Raw genomic sequence first — 19,428 nt, forward strand, 5'->3', positions numbered from 1 at the left:
TAAGGTCTTCTCTACACTGTTCGTTCTAGTTAGCCATTTGTCTAATCTTTTTTTCAAGGTTTTTAGCTTCCTTGCAATGGGGTTAGAACATGTTCCTTTAGCTTGGAGAAGTTTGTTGTTACCCACCTTCTGAAGCTTCCTTCTGTCAACTTGTCAAACTCATTCTCCATCCAGTTTTGTTCCGTTGCTGGCGAGGAGCTGCGATCTTTTGGAGGAGAAGAGGCACTTTGTTTTTTTGGAATTTTCAGCTTTTCTGCTCTGGTTTCTCCCCATCTTTGTGATTTTATCTACCTTTGGTCTTTGATGTTGGTGACCTACAGATGGGGTTTTGGTGTGGATGTCATTTTTGTTGATGTTGATGATATTCCTTTCTGTTTGTTAGTTTTCCTTTTACCAGTCAGACCCCTCAGCTACAGGTCTGTTGGAGTTTGCTGGAGGTCCACTCCAGACCCTGTTTGCCTGTGTATCACCAGCAGAGGCTGCAGAACAGCAAATATTGCTGCCTGATCCTTCCTCTGGAAGCTTCATCCCAGAGGGTCACCCACCTGTTTCAGTTTTTCAGCCCCTACTGGGAGATGTTTCCCAGTCAGGCTATATGGGGGTCATGGACCCGCTTGAGGAGGCAGTCTTGTCAGTTCTCAGAGCTCAAATGCCGTGCTGAGAGAGCCACTGCGGTCTTCAGAGCTGTCTGACAGGGATGTTTAAGTCCGCAGAAGCTGTCTGCTGCCTTTTGTTCTACTGTGCCCTGTCCCCAGAGGTGGAATCTATAGAGGCAGTAGGCCTTGCTGAGCTATGGTGGTCTCCACCCAGTTTGTGCTTCCTGGCCTTTTTGTTTACACTGTGAGCTACTCAAGCCTCAGCAATGGCGGACACCCCTCCCCCCTGCCAGTCTGCAGTGTCGCCAGTAGATCTCAGACTGCTGCGCTAGCAATGAGTAAGGCTCTGTGGATGTGGGACTCACCAAGCCACGCATGGGAGGGTATCTCCTGGTCTGCAGGTTGCTAAGATTGTGGGAAAAGCACAGTATTTGGTCAGGAGTGCCCCATTTCTCCAGGTACAGTCTGTCACAGCTTCCCTTGGCTAGGAAAGGGAAAATCCCTGACCCCTTGCGCTTCCTGGGTGAGGCAACGCCCTACCCCACTTCAGCTCACCTTCTGTGGGCTGCACCCGCTGTCCAACCAGTCCCAGTGAGATGAACCGGGTACCTCAGTTGGAAATGCACCCGTCTTCTGCGTCGATCTCACTGGGAGCTGCAGACTGGAGCTGTTTCTACTTGACGGTCTTGGAAGCATGCCCAAAAATATTCTTTTACAGACAGAGTCTCACTCTGTCACTCTTGCTGGAGTGCAGTGGCATGATCATTGTTCACTGTAACCTTGAATTCCTGAGCTCAAACAATCCTCCTGCCTCTGCCTTCTGAGTAGCTGGAACTACTAGGTGTGAGCTACCATACCTGGCTAATTTTTTTCCTTTGGTACAGACAGGGTCTCGCTGTGTTGCCCTGGCTGGTCTCAAACTCCTGGCCTCAAGTGATCTTCCTACCTCAGCCTCCCAAAGTGCTAGGATTACAGGCATGACCCACTGTACCTTTTAAAATAATAAAATATAAAATATTTTAAAATAATGATGTCACAGAGGAGCACCATGTAAAAAAACCCTAAAATGTAAATGAAAGATGTGGATTTGAAAAGTCTTACTGATGAACAAAGTTTAACTATGGAAAGGAAAGTTAATCTTAGGACCCTTAGGGGCTGGAGTTTTAATCATTTGGGAGAGGCAGACAGTGCCTGTGCCCCAAACGAGAATCAGTTGGTTGATAATCAGTTGGTTGATCCTGTACCCTTGTTGGCTCTGCAAAGATATTTCATTTCTTTTGAAACTGGGTACATTGCTGTTATCTGCTAGGGCTGTAATGTGGAAGGAGTAAAAAATAGTGAAATGTGAAAATAATGAAGATGTGAACTAGATTCATGTTTAGGATAAGTTTAAGTGTAACATATAATAATGATATTTTTGTATATTCTGTCTGCTATTTATGGCATTTTAGGTGTTCTAAGGAATGGGTTTGTAAATTGTAATTGTAGTTTAAATTATTTCAGGGACTTAATGAAGTTGGTAACATACATTACATGTTTAAGAAACATTGAGTTTCCAAAATTGTACTTATTTAAATATGTATTTATTGATAAAAAGCATTAAAGTACAAATGTTAGTGAGCATTTCTGTCCAGGCACAAAAGCCCTTTAGGTATTAAAGACTCTTGGGGCCAGGTACTGTGACTCGTGCCTATAACTCCAACATTTTGGGAGGCCAAAGTGGGCAGATCAGTTGAGGCCAGGAGTTCCAGGGCAGCCTGGGCAACATGGTGAAATCCCGTCTCTACTAAAAATACAAAAATTAGCTGGGTGTGGTGGTGTACACCTGTAATCCCAGCTACTGGGGAGGCTGAGGCACGAGAATCACTTGAACTGGGGAGTGGAGGTTGCAGTGAGCCAAGATTGTGCTCCAACCTGGGTGACAGATAGAGACTTTGTCTCAAAAATAAATAAATAAATAAATAAATAAATAAATAAATAAGTACTTTTCAGGATATCAAGAAATAAGAAAAATGACTTATCATGAAAAATTCAACACTTCATACCATGCATGCTGTGCTGCTATATGTAAAGATATGTTCTCTCTGTATTAAAGACATGGCTTCTTTTTACTATTGTTATTAACTTTCAGGGCTTTTGAAAAATAAAAAAAACCAGAGTTGGTAGGGATTTAAATTAGACATATCCATTCAACACATATTTATAATCCCCATTCTATTTTGCTACTATTATTCTAGAACAGCAGTCACCAGCCTTTTTGGTACTGGAGATGGGTTTCATGGAATAAATTTTTTCCATGGGCTGTGGTGGGGTGGTGGGGGTGATTTAAAGATGAAGCTGTTGCACCTCAGATCATTAGGCATTAGTTAGATTCTCATAAGGAATGCGCAGCCTAGATCCTTTGCATGCACCCTTCACAGTGGGGTTCGTGCTCCTGTGAGAATCTAATGCTGCGGCTGCTGAGATGGAGCTCAGGAGGTAATGCTCACTTGCCTGCTGCTCACCTCTTGCTGTGTGGCCTGGTTCCTGACAGGCCATGGACCTGTACCAGTCTGTGGCCTGGGGGTTGGAGACCCCTATTCTAGAATGATACTATGTGGGATATAAATGAAGCTCATTAATGAAGTAAAGGCATGGTACTTTATAATATGGTGAATTATGTTAAGACAATTTTGTATATAATCTTTTGATTCATGGGTTAACTGAGCACAAAAGGGAATTGCTTGCTAGAAGAAAAATAATATTACAGTATGCTGAAAGCTAAAAATTATAATATAAAGTTAATGATTTACATTTATTTTACATTTGAGTCTTGCCAGATTCTTAATACTTTACTAGGTACTTTATTTTATAGAACTGAAACTTTTTTTTTCTATAGCTGTTACTTAAATGCATTTTTTTACATATAGTAAATGGATAATATCTTACAAAATTAAAAATTAATGGGACTAATTACTACTTATATTAATGAGCCATAAATTTGGTATCTGTTAAGTCAACAGTAATGATTTATAATAGGATTTCATTATTTTTTCATTTAGTACAATACTTCCCCAGGTCTCACCAGCCTGGGATACAAGTAGAACAGTGTTAATAGGAGTATCCCAAATTTCACTGCCTCTAGCTCCTGTCTTCATAACACAGGAGGTCAGTTTCCCCTCCAGTTCCACCCATTTGTGTCTGGGAATCCCAAAGCTATCCCATGTGAATTCAAGAATTCCTCCTAGTGTCTGTCTGGAACCAGTGAGGCCATCTGAAGGGGAACCCTAGAACTGCCACCCTGGTCTTCCTAAGAGCCCCAACGTCTGCCTGAGCTGGTGCTCCAGGCTGTACACCTGCAAATCCTTAAGTGCCAAATACTCTTCCTTTCCCTTGGCCTGCCGGCTTTACTCAGACCACACTGGTTGGTCACACTTTTCACAAGATGCCGTATTTTTCTGAAGACTGCTAATAACTCAAACTCATACTTCAAGACTAAAGCCACATTTGTTTACCTGCTGAAATAGTACCACTTTGTGGCAAGAACTTAAACTTTTAATTTGTTTTCCCACCAGCTTCGAAAGGAAATACCCCTCAGTAAAATTTTAATTTGAAGGATTGTATTATTTCAAAATTTGGCATAATGTAAGACTCTTGTAATATTGTTTGTATCATGTTAGTTTAAGTTTGCAAAATTTAAACTCACATGAAATTTGATGGCTTTGTGCTATGTGTGCTGTACAGTAGTGAGGAACATGCCTTTCCTTCACTTTGTATTGCACAAATAGTGCTGTGTGCCTCATAGGAGCAGTTCTTTTGGATTCTGCCTGCAGTTCTTTCTTCCCTAAGAGTCAGACCCCTGATTCAGGTGGCAGAGACAGATGCCATGTGGCTCCCCATTCCTATCCCCATTCTTGTTTTTCTTTCAGAGGATAGGAAAAGAAAAAAGAAACAAAAGCAAAAAACCAAAAATATTTAAATTGACTTTTAGAACTGTGTGTGTGTGTGTGTGTGTGTGTGTGTGTGCACGTGTGTGTGTATTGGGGGCGGAGGGAGAGAGAGAGACAGAGACAGAGAGAGAGAGAGAGAGAGACAGCAGAGAGAGAGAGGATCTCACTCTGTTGCCCAGGCTGGAGTGCAGTGGCACAATCATAGCTTGCTCACTGCAGCCTCTATCTGAGCTCCAGTGATTCTCCAAACTCAACCTCCCAAGTTGCTGGTACTATGGGTGCATGCTACCGCACCCAGCTGATTTTTTATTTTTAGTAGAGACAAGGTCTCACTATGTTGTCCAGGCTACTCTCTAAGTCCTGAGCTTGAGGGATCCTCCCACCTCAGCCATCCAAAGTTTTAGGATTGCAAGTGTGAGCCACCATGCCTGACTGACTTTTAGAATGTAATATTAGACAGACCCAGGTAACAGAATCCGTTAGATTTAGGCCAGTGTTACCCCACCTCCACAACTCATTAAATGTTGAAAATATAGAAAAGGAGAAGGAAAAACTAAAACTTTTTTTCTGTAGCGGTTGAAATCCTCACATAAACTGAGTTTGCAATGCGAATATATGGTCCTTATCTGGATTCTAGTTTGAACAAACCGTATAAGACATTTGGAGGCCAATTCCAGAGAGTTGGCTATGGCATGGGTACAATGATATTAAGCAATTACTGTTAAGTGTCTAAGGCAGGATAATGGAATTGTGGTTGCAAAGAAAATGTACTCATTTTTTAAGAGATGGATATTATAAGATTTGGGGGATGAAATGTCATGATGTCTTAATTTATATACTTTAAAATAGAAAAAGCAAGTATGGCAGAATGTTGACAATGTTAAACATGACTATGGGTATTAGGTGTTTATTTTATTTCTCTGTAAGTTTGAAATTTTAAATCTTTTTTTCTCCAACCCTGGCAGAGGAATGAAATTTTTTTATAAGCTATTTTTTCAGGACTGGGTTGTAATCATACTACATATAATCTTTTCAAAAAGAAATCAGTTTTATATTTCACTTATTTTTCTCTCCTAATCTATACAAATATGTTTCCTTGAAACTAGTGTGTGTGCTATTGTATACTGCTAGAACTCAGCTTAAAAATTGGGCCTTAGCCGGGCGCGGTGGCTCAAGCCTGTAATCCCAGCACTTTGGGAGGCCGAGATGGGCGGATCACAAGGTCAGGACATCGAGACCATCCTGGCTAACACGGTGAAACCCCGTCTCTACTAAAAAATACCAAAAAAACTAGCCAGGCGAGGTGGCGGGCGCCTATAGTCCCAACTACTCGGGAGGCTGAGGCAGGAGAATGGTGTGAACCCGAAAGGCGGAGCTTGCAGTGATCTGAGATCCGGCCACTGCACTCCAGTTTGGGCGACAGAGCGAGACTCTGTCTCAAAAAAAAAAAAGAAAAGAAAAAAAAAAAAAAATTGGGCCTTAATACTCTTCTGTTCCTAGTGTACATGAGGAATAAGACATACTCTTGGTCATAATAGTGACTAATCACAGCAGTAATTCCTTAGAGCAGGTAAGAGTGGAGGGCTAAGAAATCTTGGGAAGTGAACCTGGGTAGTTTACAGGAAGTTTCACAGGTGATTCCAGCTGGCTTCCTGTAGGCCACTGGCCTAAAAAAGGAGTGTCAGACCCTAACTAGATATTATGAAAAATCTTTCACAACTAATTCATTATTTATTTACACATTCCCACTCTTTAACTTTAAAAATTATCTCTTATGGTAGAATTTTTTTATTTTATTTCCAGACTAGAAATTAACCTTACAGTGTACCTGGACTCTCAGAAATCATATTGTGATGCACTGTCCATTCCTCCCTCACTTTATTTATAACTACAGGTGTCTGGGGACAGCAGCACTTGTGGTGTGAGTGTTATGTGAGGGCACTCTGAGGCCATCTGTAGCCAGCACTAACTTGCTGTTTATCCACTGACTTCCCCACAAAGTTGTTACCAGAATCCTTTGCCCTCCATTTGTGGTAGTCAGATGGCAGAGAATTGGCTTGCATCTAAGCAGTTTTCTAATTCTGTTGATCGATCAATACATACATATTTGTTGAACTCCTACTCTGTGCAAAACACTGCTAGCTGGAATTAGAAGGTGAGAGGAAGAGTATTTTCCAATCAGAAGCAGTTAAACAATATGCAACGACTATGAAGGGTGGGAAGCCATTGGCTGGAGTGTGGGTGGTGGAAACGTGAATGGAGGAAGTGAAGCCATGTGACTAAGTGGTCCAGGCATGTGCCCATTGGTTGGATTGGCCAGAGATTCCTTGGAGCTGCAGTGAAGTCAACACATGCCTACCCCCAAGTGGGGAAGGGCATTACTGGGCTGGAGTCCTCTTGCATATTAGTCCCTTGGAGATGCTCTCTTAAAGTTGTTTTTCCCTGTGAAGAAAACAAGAGTATACCAATAGTAATAATAAGGAAAAATTGTGATTTTAATTGTTTCTCTCCTTCCTTCTTTTCCCCTCCCTCCCTTCCTCCCTTCCTCCCTCCCTCCCTCCCTTCCTTCCTTCCTTCCAAACTGGGAGAACAATAAATGTAAAGTTAAAATAAAATTTATGAGGAGAAACTCTTAAAAAATGAATATTAGAACAGCAAAAATTCTGGTATATTATAAATCGTGAATTAATGAGGATTTAAACTACTTTCAATAATAGAATAGAAAATACTTCTATGCTGTATTAAAGAATTGATCGTCAGAAAACTTGAGTTCAAATGGTGCTTGCTGAATTTTAATAATTCTTTTCAAAGTCATTATTACTATAATGTTTTGAACTACATTCATTTGATCATATACTCATTTTATGACATATCATTTACTGTAGTTATTTATTTAGGACTTTTCAGGTAATATCGTCTAAGAAGAATCAGGCTCATGAAATTTAGGGACCTACAATAGTACTGAAAAAGTGTAATGTTAATGAAATTTGTTTGCCTCTGCCACCTCATCCCCTTCTTGGTTTTTATCCTGTCTGCTATAATATCCTCAATACTCCTTCTTTACTTATCTGGATTCCTTTCTTCTATAAAAATCTGAATTTAGTGAAGAATGTCTTGAATCATTTATGTTTTCCCTCACTGTAGGCATAATTTGCATTTAATCTCCATCAAAAGTGAGGATTTTCACATGTCAGGGGTCCTGTGGGCCTTTCTTGCACATATATATGCCATATCTGTTAATTTAACAAAGTATTTACAGCAATGTGTGAAGGAGAAAACATTTGCCTTAGAAAAGTAGAATTCAGAATTCCTGGCTTTTGGTATAGATTTGGACTAAACTTACCTATACACCAAATAGATGTGACTCATATGTTTGTATTTCTATATAGTAAGCAAAGTGGCAATAAAATAAGAGGAAAACTTAACACCATTAACACCTAGCAGTAGCCATGTGCATATAATAAATATGTTAATATAATAATATCTTTACTTATTAAAGAATGCACAGAAGGTGTAGATGATTTCAGTTAGCTGTTGCCACATGTTATTGTGAATAGTTTGTAAGTGATAAATTTGCATCTCTTTAAGCATAGTCCACACTTCAGACTTCAAATTTATGTGGTTTTCCTATTCCTGCTTGGTAAATGAGGAATTCCACTATGTTGAAAAGAGAATCTCAGTTTGTGTCCTTGAGAAAATCATTCTGTTTGATTCAGAATGATTCAGAAAATCATTGTTTTAATAGTGAACAGCAGAACTGCAATTCTATACTATTGTAAATATAGATTATCATAACAATGCCATGTTGCTTAACTCAAAATGTTTCAAACTAAGTGAGATATAATGGGAAAATATATTAAGCCGTGGTTTTAACTTAAAAAAATTGCTATAGAAATACACTAAATTCCAAAACACAAATGGTATATAATTCTTTCAGCTCATTCCTGTCTCCAGCTGCCCAATTCCCTTCTGTCTTGGCATCCATTGCTCTCTTTTTCTTGAGTATCTTGCAGAGGTAGTCTGTGCATTCCATTTATTTCTAATATTGGTTATTTCAATTATTTATTTACTTTAGATGACTCCAGAATTGATGATAAAAGCCTGTAGCTTTTATACTGGACATTTAGTAAAGTCTCATTTTTGGTAAGAATGTGATTTTTATAAACAATTTCTTCCTCTTTGTGTTTTTATTCTTGATATCCTCCGTACAAAGAAAAATTCACTTTGGACCAGTTGTGCTGATTTTATCTATTTAATCATGTTTCTACCATTTTGTATTATATATTTCTTTTATATTTAATCAGCTTTTACTTAGTTAAAATATGTATTTTACTTCTTTAAGGTATAACTATCTTTTCTTAAAAAACAAAACTTTAAAATTAAAAATATACTTTCACAGTCAACTTATCTGAAACCCTTGGAGCCAAATATGTTTTGGAATTTAGATTCCTTTTAAAAAAAAGACATCATTAGGTGGTTCTTTTGGTAAATTGGAATTATGACAACATGATTTCATCCCATGATTTCTTTATTTTATCCAAAAAGATATATGACTCATATAATCTCCATTTTTCTCTATTACTATTAGGAATTCTTCAGGTCATACCCAAGTTGTAGAAGTTTCTTTCTATGCTGTGGCTTTTGAGATCATAAAGGAGATGTCGTTCTTTGTTCCCCTTAATTTATTGACTGATATATTGCCCTAATATCAGAATATTATTTTTAAGGAAATGTCTTCTGCCTGCAGCACTTGGAGAGACGTAGCTCGTACAAATGAAAATGTCGCCCTGGCTGAAAAAATGAACAGAGCAGTGACATGTTACAATTTCAGACTTCAGAAATCTGTATTTCATCACTGGCACTCTTATATGGAAGACCAGAAAGAAAAACTTAAAAGTAAATTCTTACTTAGTAGCAATTACTTTTTGTATCCATTTATTGAAATAATAAAAAAAACTAACAGTTAAGCATATTTTGTATACTTAGAGAACCTGTCTTTTTTATGTCTAGACAATTGTCATGAAATGAAGGTAGAGCTGCTAATTTAAAAATACTTAATGAAATTTGTCTCAAAGGATTTTATTTTAATAGAAAACAGACATATTTAAAATCACATCTTGTGTGCATTTGTGTGTATGTATACATGAATATAAATAGAATCTACTATGAGCTTTTTTATGTAATAGAGAGCTAGGTGGGTTCCAAATAATATGGACAGGTACCAAAACTGACTATTTTTGTAAAGAGGTTTATGCTTTTTACAAATATTACATTTAATGTATATATGATGAAACTTAAAAATAAAAATTATTTTCTCTTAAGACCTTGGGGGTTATACTGAGTGAGTGGGAGGTACATTAATGTGATCCATGCCCACTCAGTATAAGCTGCAAGAGCTCTTGTCTTCCGGTTAGATTGTTTTGCAGCTCTCCTGATAATAACTTGTTTATGGCTGTTGCAAACCAAGGATTCATTTCTTTTTGACTGGCTGTGGTTGGTATCTCAGTTAGAGTGGACCCTCTGAAGATTTTAACATTAGTGTAATGAAGGGTTAGGAACTGGTTAATCATAGGACATAAAATTAAATTCAGAGGCATTGGATCTAAATGCTACCTTATGACTGTATTTCTTATGAAAAAGTTCAGAAGTTCTGGTTTTACAAAGAACAACCTTGTTTAAAAAAAAAGAAATGACACCGGGCGCGGTGGCTCAAGCCTGTAATCCCAGCACTTTGGGAGGCCGAGACGGGCGGATCACGAGGTCAGGAGATCGAGACCATCCTGGCTAACATGGTGAAACCCCATCTCTACTAAAAAATACAAAAAACTAGCCGGGCGAGGTGGCGGGCGCCTGTAGTCCCAGCTACTCAGGAGGCTGAGGCAGGAGAATGGCCTAAACCCGGGAGGCGGAGCTTGCAGTGAGCTGAGATCTGGCCACTGCACTCCAGCCTGGGCGGCAGAGCGAGACTCCGTCTCAAAAAAAAAAAAAAAAAAAATAAATAAATAAATAAATAAAGAAAGAAATAAAGAAATGATACATGTCTTGACATTTCTATTGCAGCTATTACATCTTAATTTCTAAGGGCACAGGTGATGTTTCCAGGTTAATAAAGTCTCGAGAGTACTAATGCTATCAAAAGTAATTAATTTCAAGTGTAAATAAAACCAAACAAAAATGATCAGATGTGACATTGGCTCATATTATAAACATGATAGAATATTAAATCACTGTGTTTTTTGGAAACAGCTATAACTATTAATATATACAGTAATCTAGTAAATTTCCTTCAGATACGCTATTGCGGATACAACAGATCATCTATTGTCACAAGCTGTCCATTATCCTAACAAAATGGCGGAATAGAGCAAGACTTAAGAGTAAAAAGAAAGAAGATGAGCTGGTATTGTATATTGAAACAATTTTTTTAAGAATCTGGATTTTTCAGTTATATTCATGTTGCCTCAAATAATAATACTGTGTGTGGAAAATACTAAAATCCTGAATATTATCTACTTTTGAAGGGATTCTTGCTTTTTTTTAATTTATTTTTTTGAGACAGAGTTTTGCTCTTGTTGGCCAGGGTGGAGTGCAATGGCGTAATCTCGACTCACTGCAACCTCTGCCTCCCAGGTTCAAGCGATTCTCCTGTCTCAGCCTCCCAGGTAGCTGGGGTTACAGGCGCCTGCCGCCACACCCAGCTAATTTTTTTTTGTTTTTAGTAGAGACGGGGTTTCACCATGTTGGCCAGGCTGGTCTTGAACTCCTGACCTCAGGTGATCTGCCTGCCTCGGCCTCCCAAAGTGCTGGGATTACAGGCGTGAGCCACTGCGTCTGGCTGGGATTCTTGTTCTTTAACTTAATAATTTAAAATTTACTTCAGCTATTAGTATATCATTACTTACTATTGGTTTAGTATGTTCAGAGTAACACTATGATCAGACATAGAAACATGCTGGATTTTTTTTCTGTAGTTACATTATTTAGTAGGAGATATTTTATTAATATTCTTTGAAATACAAAGTAAGGGTAAATAGGAAAGAGAATGTGGGGTGAAGTTAAATCCCCTTCTTTTGTGGTTGCCCCATGGATCAATGCTCCCACTCGCCTGAATTTGGTTCATATGTTGAGACCAACAATAGCATACATGCAGCAAAAGAGTATGAGGAGATTTATTACTTATGTATGCTTGAAACAGTGCTAGAGCCTGTGCTGAGCTTTAAGCATCTCAAAGGTTACTTGAGGTGCTCTCTGGAAGTTTATAATGTATAGGTTTTGAGCTGGTGGTCTTGTATGCTGTCCTGTAGGCTTTGCCTTTTGCACGCTACCTTCTCAGTGTTACCAGTGAAACAGCTCTACTTTGGCTACCTAACACTATATTAGTCTGCTCATTCAGTGTTTTCCACCACTCTGTATATTAAGCTAGTGTTTTGATCACTGCCCTCTATGCCTGATCACTGATTGTCTAATAGTGAAATAGGTAACAGTACATGACCAGTCTGCCCCTGTACACCCGCTTCAGCTAAACATCCCTGAATATAAAAATTAGCCAGGCATGGTGGCAGGCCCGTGTAATCCCAGCTACTTGGGAGGCTGAGTCAGGAGAATCTCTTGAACCCTGGAGGTGGAGGTTGCAGTGAGCCGAGATCACGCCACTGCACTCCAGCCTGGGCAACAAAAGCAAAACTCCTTCTCAAAAAACAAACAAACCAAAAATCCCTGAGAGCAGGCAGTGTTGTTCTCTTAGTAGTCTCTGTATGCTGAGCATGATGTTTTGCACACAGTTGATATACATTAATATATATAATGTATATTATATATACTATAATAATATTATCGTTAAGATATATGTGTATTATATAGTTACTTGTGTGTTTAGAGAACTTTTTTTCTAGATACATGATTTATTGACCTAACAATCATTCTACATTCCCTTAAATGGAGTGAGGCTGGCAAGTGTATGCTGGGAGCAGAGGCAGGGAACACCTGTGTGTCAAGCGCTCCATATGTGTTCTAACTCAGGCTCTAATATGTGTGTGTATACACACACACACACATACATACACACATATATATTACATCAATATATATTACCTCAATGTTGTGTGTATATGTTTGTGACTGAAATACTTACTACCTTTGTTTATTACACAGTTTTCAGAAGTGTATCAAGAGTTAAAATGGGGACTTCCTGTGATGATAAATTTGGCAATTTCCCAAATACATTACTTCTGACTTCCCTTTTTTGTTATCCGTATGTTAATCACCTTCACTCCATACACCAATTACCAGTTTTATCATTGCCAGAGCCTTGACTTTGTGGTCCTCACTTCCTCATCTGTGAAAGAGGAGACTAGATCAGCCTTTTAAGGTAGCTGCCTGTGCCAATGTTTTATGACAACTAATGGAAATGATCTGTAATACTTTGGTAGTTCAGAGAATGTTAAACATGCTTATGAAAAATTATAGTTTGTGTGGTAATGATGACAATCATAAATAATGTTTAATTTGTTCTATTCTTGTGTCAAGCACTGTGCTTTATGTCTGTCATCTCTCTTGATCGTTACAGCAATTCCATGGAATTTTAAAATTATTTTCATTGCAGATATTAAAACATGAACTTCAATTCAAAAAATGGAAAAATAGGTTAATACTCAAAAGAGCTGCTGCAGAAGAATCCAATTTTCCTGAACAAAGTTCTTCTGAAGGCTCTCTTGTAGATGAGACTCTAAAATGTGACATTTCACTGTTACCTGAAAGAGCAATATTACAGGTTTGTATGAATACACTATACATTATATACTGTAATCGGCCAGGTGTGGTGGTGCGTGCCTGTAATCCCAGCTACTTGGGAGGCTGAGACAGGAGAATTGCTTGAACCCAGGAGGCGGAGGTTGCAGTGAGCTGAGATGGTGCCATTGCACTCCAGCCTGGGCGACAATAGCGAAACTCCATCTCCAAAAATACATATATATATATGTGTACACACTATAATCCTACTCTTGATGTATTGCATTCAGTTAGAATAAGGTTATTTTTGCCCATTATTTCTTCCTTTACAAATTACCTGTTCCTATCTTGTCTGTTTTTACATTGTAATTCCTATAATTTTCTTACTGGTTTGTAATAGCTCTTTATATTGGCAATATTAGCCCTTTGGAATATATTTGGAGATTTTTTCCCCCACACTTGATGTTTGCTTTCAGTGTTGCTTGTGGAATCTTTTGGTGACAGAATTTTTTTTTTTTTTTTTTTTTTTTTGAGATGAAGTTTCACTCTTGTTGCCCAGGCTGGAGTGCAATGGCGCAATCTTGGCTCACTGCTACCTCCACCTCCTGGGTTCAAGCGATTCTCCTGCCTCAGCCTCCAGTGTAGCTGGGATTACAGGTGCCCACCACTATGCCCAGCTAATTTTTTCTATTTTTAGTAGAGATTGGGTTTCACCATATTGACCAGGCTGGTCTCAAACTCCTGACCTCAGGTGATCCACACACCTTGGCCTCCCAATGTGCTGGGATTACAGGCATGAACCACCGCGCCCGGCTGATGACAGAAATGTTATATCTTTGTGTAATAAAGTCTGTCATCTTTGCCCTAATTATTTCTCTCTCTCTCTCTTTTTAACTTTTAGGTTCAGGGAGTACATGGGAAGGTTTGTTATATGTAGGTAAATCGCGTGTCATAGGAGTTTGGTGTACAGATTTATTTTGTCTCCCAGGTTATAAGCCTGGTATTCAATAGATACTTTTCTGATCCTCACCATCCTCCCACTCTCTACCGTCAAGTAGATCCTGGTGTCTGTTCCTTTCTTTGTGTCCATATGTACTCAGAAGTTTGGCTTCCACTTGTAAGTGAGAATGTGCAGTATTTGGTTTTCTGTCCCTGTGTTAGTTTGCTTAGGATAATGGTCTCCAGCTCCATCCATGTTGCTGCAAAGGACATGATCTCATTCTTTTTTATGGCTGCATAGTATTTCAATGTGTGTGTATATATATGTATATATATATATACCACATTTTAAAAAATCCAGTCTACTGTTGATGGGCATTTAGGTTGATTTCATATCTTTGCTATTGTGAATAGTGCTGTGATGTCCATATGCATGAATGTGTCTTTACGGTAGAATAATTTATATTCCTTTGGGCATATACCCAATAATGGGATTGTTGGGTTGAATGGCAATTGTGTTTTATGTTGTCTGAGAAATCGCCAAACTGCTTTCCACAATGGCTGAGCTAATTTACATTCCCACCATCAGTGTGTAAGCATTGCCTTTCTCTGTAACCTTGCCAGTATCTGTTATTTTCTTACTTTTTAATAATAGCCATTTTAACTGGTGTGAGATTTACATTTCTCTAATGATTAGTGATGTTGAGCATTTTTTCATATGCTCATTGGTTGCGCATATGTCTTCTTTTGAGAAGTGTTTGTGTGCTTTGCCCGCTCTTTTAATGGTATTGTTTTTTTCTTGTAAATTTAAGATCCTTATAGATTCTGGATATTAGACTTCGGTTGGATGTGTAGTTCACAAATGTTTTATCCCATTCTGTAGGTTGTCTGTTTATTCTGTTGATAGTTTCTTTTGCTGGTAGAAGCTCTTTTGTTTAATTAGGTCCCATTTGTTAATTTTTGTTTTTGTTGCAATTGCTTTTGGCATCTTCATTATGAAATTTTTGCCAAGTTCTATGCCCAGAATGGTATTTCCTAGGTTATCTTCCAGGGTTGTTATAGTTTTAAGTTTTACATTTAAGTCTTGAATCTATATTGAGTTGATTTTTGTATGTGGTGTAAGGAGGGGGTCCAGTTTCAATATTCCACATATGGCTAGCCAGTTATCCCAGTATCATTTATTGAATGAAGAGTTATTTCCCTGTTGCTTGTTTTTCTTGATTGTGTAGATGTATGGCATTGTTTCTGGGCTCTTTATTCTGTTCCATTTGTCTATATTTCCGTTTTTGTAACAGAACCATGTTGTTTTGGTTACCATAGCCTTATAGTATAGTTTGAAGTTGGGTAATGTGATGTCTCCAGCATTGTTCTTTCCACTTAGGATTACCTTGGCTATTTGGGCCCTTTTGTGGTTCCTGATGAATTTTAAAATAGTTTTTTCTAATTCTGTGAAAAATGTCATTGGTAGTTTGATAGGCATAGCATTGAATCTGTAAATTGCTTTGGGCAGTATGGCCATTTTAACAATATTGATTCTTCCTATCCATGAGCATGGGTTGTTTATCCATTTGTTTGTGTCATTTGTGTTTTCTTTCTTTCAGTGTTTTGTAAATCTTGTTGTAGACGTCTTTCACCTCCTTGGTTATGGCTGGTTATAGCTGTATTCCTATTTATTTTATCCTTTTTTTTGTGGCTGTTGTGAATGAAATTGAATTCTTAATTTGGCTCTCAGTGTAGATACAGAGTCTCACTCTGTCACCCAGGCTGGAGTCCAGTGGTGTGGCTTTGGCTTACTGCAACCTCTGCTTCCCGGGTTCAAGCGATTCTCATGCCTCATCCACCGAAATAGCTGGAATTACAGGTGTGGGCCACCAAACCCAGCTAGTTTTTGTATTTTTAGTAGAGACAGGGTTTAGCTATGTTGGCCAGGCTGGTCCGAACTCCTGGCCTCAAGTGATCTACCTGCCTCAGCCTCCCAAAGTGCTGGGATTACTGGCATGAGTCACTGTGCACAGCCAGTACAGTGATTTTCTATCCCGAAACTTTGTTGAAGTTGTTTGTCAGATTAAAGAGCTTTTGGGCAGAGATTATGGGGTTTTCTAAGCATAGAATCATATTGTCTGCAAACAGGGAGTTTGACTTTCTGTGTTCCTTTGAGTGTCTTTTATTTATTTCTATTGCCTGATTTCTCTAGCTAGGACGTCCAGTACTATGTTGAATAGGAGTGGTGAGAGAGGGCATCCTTGTCTTGTTCTGGTTTTCAAGGGAAATGCCTTCAGCTTTTGCCCGTTCAGTAGAATGTTGGCTGTGGGTTTTTCATGAATGGCTCTTATTATTTGAGGTATGTTCCTTCAGTGCCTAGTTTGTTGAGGGTTTTTAACATGAAGGGATGTTGAATTTTGTTGAAAACCTTTTCTAAATCTATTGAGATGATTGTGTGGTTGTTTTTAGTTCTCTTTATGTGGTGTATCACATTTATTGATTTGTGTATGTTGAACCAACCTTCCATCTTAGGGATGACGCCTACTTGATCATGGTGGAAAAGCTTTTTGATGTGCTGCTGGATTCGGTTTGCTAGTATTTTCTTGAGGATTTTTGCATCCATATTCCTCAAGCATATTGGCCCGAAGTTTTCTTTTTTTGTTGTATCTCTGCTGGGTTTTCGTATCAGGATAATGTTGGCCTCATAGAATGAGTTAGGGAGGCATTCCTCCTCCTCAATTTTTTAGAATAATTTCAATGAGAATGGTACCAGCTCTTCATTATACATCTTATAGAATTCAGCTGTGAATCCATTTGGTCATGGGCTTTTTCTGTTTGGTAGGCTTTTATTACTGATTTGATTTTTTTGTTTGAGAGAGGATCTTGCTCTGTCACCCAGGCTAGAGTGCAGTAGTGTAATCATGGCTCACTGCAGCCTCAACCCCCCAGACTCAAGCAGTCCTCCCACCTCAGCCTCCAGGTAGCTGGAACTACAGGCATGTGCCACTATACCTGGCTAATTTTTGTATTTTTCTGGTATAGAAAGGCCACTATGCCTGGCCTTTTTACAATCTTACTGTCATGGCTTACTGATTTGATTTTGGAACTCAATATTAGTCTTTACAGGGATTCAATCTTCTTCCTGGTTCAATCTTTGGAGGTTGTATGTTTCCAGGAATTTATCCATTTCTTTTAGGTATAGAAGTGTTCATAATAATCTCTGAGGGTTTTTTGTATTTCTAGGGGGATCAGTGGTAATGCACCCCTTGCCATTTCTGATGGTGTTTATTTGGATCTTCTCTCTCTTTTTTTTAAATTAGTTTACCTACCAGTCTACCTTGTATTATTAATTCTTTCAAAGAAAAAGCTCCTGGATTTATTGATTTTTGTATGGTTTTTTGCCTCTTAATTTCCTTTAGTTCATCTCTGACTTTGGTTATTTTTTGTCTTCTGCTAGTCTTGGGGTTGTTCTTGTTTCTCTAGTTCCTCTAGTTGTGATACTAGGTTGTTAATTTGAGATCTTTCTAACTTTTTGATGTGGGTGTTTAGTGCTGTAAACTTCCCTCTTAACACTGCTTTGGCTGTGTCCCAGAAGTTCTGAGATCTTGTATCTTTTTTCTCATTAGTTTAAAAGAATTTCTTGATTTCTGCCTTAATTTCATTATTTATCCAAAAGCCATTTAGGAGCAGGTTTTTAATTTCCATGTAATTGTATGCTTTTGATTGATAGTCTTAGCATTAATTTCTATATTTACTGCATTGTCTGAGAGCTTGGTTGGTATGATTTTGGTTTTGGGGAATATGGTGAGGATTGTTTTATGCCCAATATGTGCAGTTGATTTTAGAGTATGGACCATGTGCAGATGTGAAAAATGTATGTTCTGTTGTTTTTGGATGGAAAGTTCTGTAGATTTATATGAGGTCCATTTGGTCAAGCGTTGAGTTCAGGTCCTGAATATTTGTGTTATTTTTCTGCTTCGATGATCTGTTCAATACTGTCATTGGGGGTATTCAAAGCTCCCACTATTATTGTGTAGTTATCTAAGTCTCTTTGTAGGTCTCTAGGAACTGGCTTTATGAATCTGGGTTGGGTGCATATATATTTAGGATAGTTAGGTCTTGTTGTTGAATTGAGTCCTTTACCATTATTTAATGCCCTTCTTTATCTTTTCTTGATCTTTGTTGGTTTGAAGTCTGTTTTGCATGAAATTAAAATAGCAGCCCCTGCCTTTTTATGTTTACTGTTTGCTTGGTAAATTTTTCTCCATCCTGTTACTTTAAGCCTATAGGTGTCACTGCATGGGTCTCTTTAAGACAGTATACCACTGGGTTTTGCTTTCTACTCTGTGCCTTTTAATTGGGGGCATTTAGCCCATTTAGCCCATTTACATTCAAGATTAGTATTGATACATGTGGATTTGATCCCGTCATCATGTTATTAGCTGGTTATTATGCAGACTTGTTTGTGTGGCTGCTTTAGAGTATCACTGGTCTATGTACTTAAGTGTATTTTTATAGTGGCTGGTAATGGTCTTTCCTTTCCATATTCAGTGCTTTCTTCAGCACCTCTTGTAAGGCATGTCTGTTGGTAACAGATTCCCTTAGCATTTGCTTGTCTGAAAAGTATCTTATTTCTCCTTTGTTTAGGAAACAGCTTGGCTGGATATGAAATTCTTGGTTGAAAATTATGTTTTTTAAGAATGCTGAATATAGGCCCCCCAATCTCTTCTGGCTTGTAGGGTTTCTGCCGACAGGTCTGCTGTTAGCCTGATGGGGTTCCCTTAGCAGGTGACCTGCCCTTTCTTTCTAGTTGCCTATTTTTTTTTTTTTTTTTGAGTTGGAGTTTTGCTCTGTCACCCAGGCTGGAGTGTAGTGGCACAACCTCGGCTCACTGCAACCTCCACCTCCCGGGTTCAAGCGATTCTCCCGCCTTAGCCTCCTGAGTAGCTGGGATTACAGGCACGTGCCACCACGCCCGGCTAATTTTGTATTTTTAGTAGCAATGGAATTTCTCCATGTTGGTGAGGCTGGTCTCGAACTCCTGACCTCAGGTGATCCACCAGCCTTGGCCTCCCAAAGTGCTGGAATTACAGGCATGAGCCACTGCGTCCAGGCCTAGCTGCCTTTTTTCTTTTCATTTTGACCTTGGAGAATCTGATGATTATGTGTCTTGGAATGGCCTTCTTTAGTAGCATTTGTTCAGGGGTTCTCTGCATTTCCTGAATTTGAATGTTGGCCTCTCTGGCAAGATAGGG

At 38.7% G+C, this 19,428-nt stretch overlaps 1 protein-coding gene across 1 annotated transcript in view; it reads left to right on the forward strand.

Annotated features, from left to right (window-relative positions):
- FBXL13 (F-box and leucine rich repeat protein 13) overlaps positions 1–19,428 on the forward strand; it is a 277,423-nt gene that overhangs the window by 37,462 nt on the left and 220,533 nt on the right. Inside the window, exons 4-7 of the mRNA XM_030932545.1 lie at positions 8,601–8,668; positions 9,273–9,421; positions 10,816–10,925; positions 13,128–13,295. Coding sequence (XP_030788405.1) covers positions 8,601–8,668; positions 9,273–9,421; positions 10,816–10,925; positions 13,128–13,295 — 495 coding nt within the window. The remainder of the gene's footprint in view (positions 1–8,600; positions 8,669–9,272; positions 9,422–10,815; positions 10,926–13,127; positions 13,296–19,428) is intronic.

Source organism: Rhinopithecus roxellana, chromosome 6, assembly GCF_007565055.1.
Source record: "Rhinopithecus roxellana isolate Shanxi Qingling chromosome 6, ASM756505v1, whole genome shotgun sequence".
NCBI classification, from domain to species: Eukaryota; Metazoa; Chordata; class Mammalia; order Primates; family Cercopithecidae; genus Rhinopithecus; species Rhinopithecus roxellana.